Source organism: Rattus norvegicus, chromosome 14, assembly GCF_036323735.1.
Source record: "Rattus norvegicus strain BN/NHsdMcwi chromosome 14, GRCr8, whole genome shotgun sequence".
Lineage (NCBI taxonomy): Eukaryota > Metazoa > Chordata > Mammalia > Rodentia > Muridae > Rattus > Rattus norvegicus.
The window spans coordinates 17,571,480-17,573,869 of record NC_086032.1 but is presented as its reverse complement, the minus strand read 5'-3'; the positions used below and the strand labels follow the sequence as shown (position 1 = coordinate 17,573,869).

The 2,390-nt window shown below is 47.0% G+C and overlaps 1 protein-coding gene across 1 annotated transcript; it reads left to right on the top strand.

Annotated features, from left to right (window-relative positions):
- The first annotated feature begins 245 nt into the window (after positions 1–245).
- On the top strand, positions 246–1,970 carry Cxcl3 (C-X-C motif chemokine ligand 3). The gene is made up of 4 exons (NM_001394590.1): positions 246–400; positions 487–610; positions 728–811; positions 1,300–1,970. The coding sequence occupies exons 1-4, from the start codon at positions 319–321 to the stop codon at positions 1,313–1,315; spliced, it is 306 nt and encodes a 101-aa protein (NP_001381519.1). The 5' UTR covers positions 246–318; the 3' UTR covers positions 1,316–1,970.
- The last annotated feature ends 420 nt before the right edge of the window (positions 1,971–2,390 follow it).

Genomic DNA, 2,390 nt, shown 5'->3' with positions numbered 1-2,390 from the left:
AGGGGTCGGGGAGCGGGAAAGGGGGCACTTGAGTCAGAACTCATCTCAGGGTCCCGCAGTGGGCAAGCAGCGAAGGAGGGAGAGCCAGTAGCATGCATGTGTCCGCACACACTCATTCCACGAACCCAGGGGTGGGGCCCTATCTTTCTTCTGACACAGGGACCTGGAGCTGCGGGAATTTCCCCAGCCTGAGGCTCCGGGCTCTTCCAGCCATCATGTATAAAAGGGGTTCGCGGGGCCCTGGAGCCCCAGATCGCGCCAGGGCACTTGGCACTAGCTCCCGCGCTCCAGACTCCAACCACACTTCAGCCCAGCGCCATGGCCCCTCCCACCCGCCGGCTCCTCAATGCTGCACTGCTTCTGCTGCTTCTGCTGATGGCCACCAGCCACCAACCTTCAGGTGGGACCCCAGGCTGATTTTCCCGGCGGAGCCTCAGGTGGGCACAGTCACCCACAGCGTGGCTGACCCAGTGTCTTCTCCTACAGGGACTGTTGTGGCCCGTGAGCTGCGCTGTCAGTGCCTGAAGACCCTACCAAGGGTTGATTTTGAGAACATCCAGAGCTTGACGGTGACCCCTCCAGGACCGCACTGCACCCAGACAGAAGTCATGTGAGTGCCTCCCTGGGTAGCCTCTGGCATTGCCAGAATAGCCCAGAACCCCCTGCTGCCCCATGCTCACCCCAGCGGAACCTCATGCCATATAATGATCCCCACTTCTCTCTGCAGAGCCACTCTCAAGGATGGTCAAGAAGTTTGTCTCAACCCTCAAGCTCCCAGGCTTCAGAAAATCATCCAGAAGTTACTGAAGAGGTGAGTGGTGTTTGCTTACACGTTGTAACCCTCATCAGAGTACGGCTTCTGTCTCTCGAAAATCATATCAGGGAAAGTCACAGAACTACAATCATGATTATTAATTATCATCACAATTATAATAACCGTTCTGATAATTAATTAGCCTACTGGTGGTGCCTGATATACACATATCTCCACGAAAACCTATTATCTGTGTCTTTCGAGACATTTTATCTTAAAACTTAATAGAAACAAAGCATAGTAGTACTTCATGAGTTAAGTGAGACCTGGTATGACAGACAAGGTGCTTCAATAGCTCTAGTTTTGGGGACCCCAGATCCTGACACTATCTCCATCCTATAGAAGGGCATCTGCAGGCCTGAGGTGTTTACTCTGTGGCAGAGCCATCATAGGCCAAGGTCACTTAGGCCAGGCTGTCCTCGGCAAACTCAGGAGAACGAAGAATGCTGTGCACCTAATAAAGACATCTTATTTTCTCCTGACAGTGACAAGTCCAGCTGAGCTGGGAAAAGGGGAAGTCTCTTGTACGGTGATGGAGGACCTGCCTCAGAAGCAGAGCAGCGATCCATCCAATGCTGCCTGGATGAGCCTCCGCCTGCTTGCTTTAAACAACTCCTGAGAGTTCATACCTATTTATTTCCCCCAAATTCTATGTTAATATTTTACATGTAGAAAAAAAAACCCCTAAGTGTATAATTGAATCTACTTGCAAGATTGCATCTTATTTAAAGTTATTTAATGTCAAGTCTAAGTTTAACCAATCCTTATTCTTAATTTGAAGGTTAAAGGTTTCCAGATCCCCTCAGGGAATTGTATTAATATTTCTGAGGCAATTTTCCCCGGCTGACCATTTTGATGGCAGCTGGGGTAGTCAGGAAACAGACAAACAAGGTCGTCTCAGTGTAGGAAGAGCATATGTGCACGTCTAGTTTGCAACTTTACAAGATTAGCAGCTAATCTTATTAAGTTATTTATTGAAGTGGTTTTTACAGCGTCACAGGAATGATCGACTTTGTGTTGGAGCTCTAAGAATTGTGATGTACTATATATTCTTTAGACATGATGACTATTTAATGCCTCTTTGTCTTAGAATGGAGAAGTTTAAATATTTATTGTTATTTTTACAAATAATTTGAAAATAAAATATTGTAAAATAGTGCTTGTTCTGTTTCCCTGGAGGGCTGTGGCTAAAGGTTAATGCGATGATTTATCTCACTGTTTCTCAAGTTTTCTTCCTCTTCCCTAGGCATTTAGTTGGTTAGAAAAATAAATCACAGTCTAAGTCATGGCTCTGTTCATGTGGTGGTGGCTCTGGATCCCCACCCAAGAATGTACTTTTCCCAGGGCTGACTCAGGAGAATCCCCACCTCTCTGCTCTAGTTCCAGGGCATGTGATGCCCTCTTCTGGTCACCAAGGGCAACAGGCACTCACATGGTACACAGACATATATGCGGCCTAATCATCCACCTGTACACAGACACACACACAGACACAGACACAGACACACTGACACACTGACACACACACACATATACTCACACCTAAGAGTTGAACATATATATATATATATATATA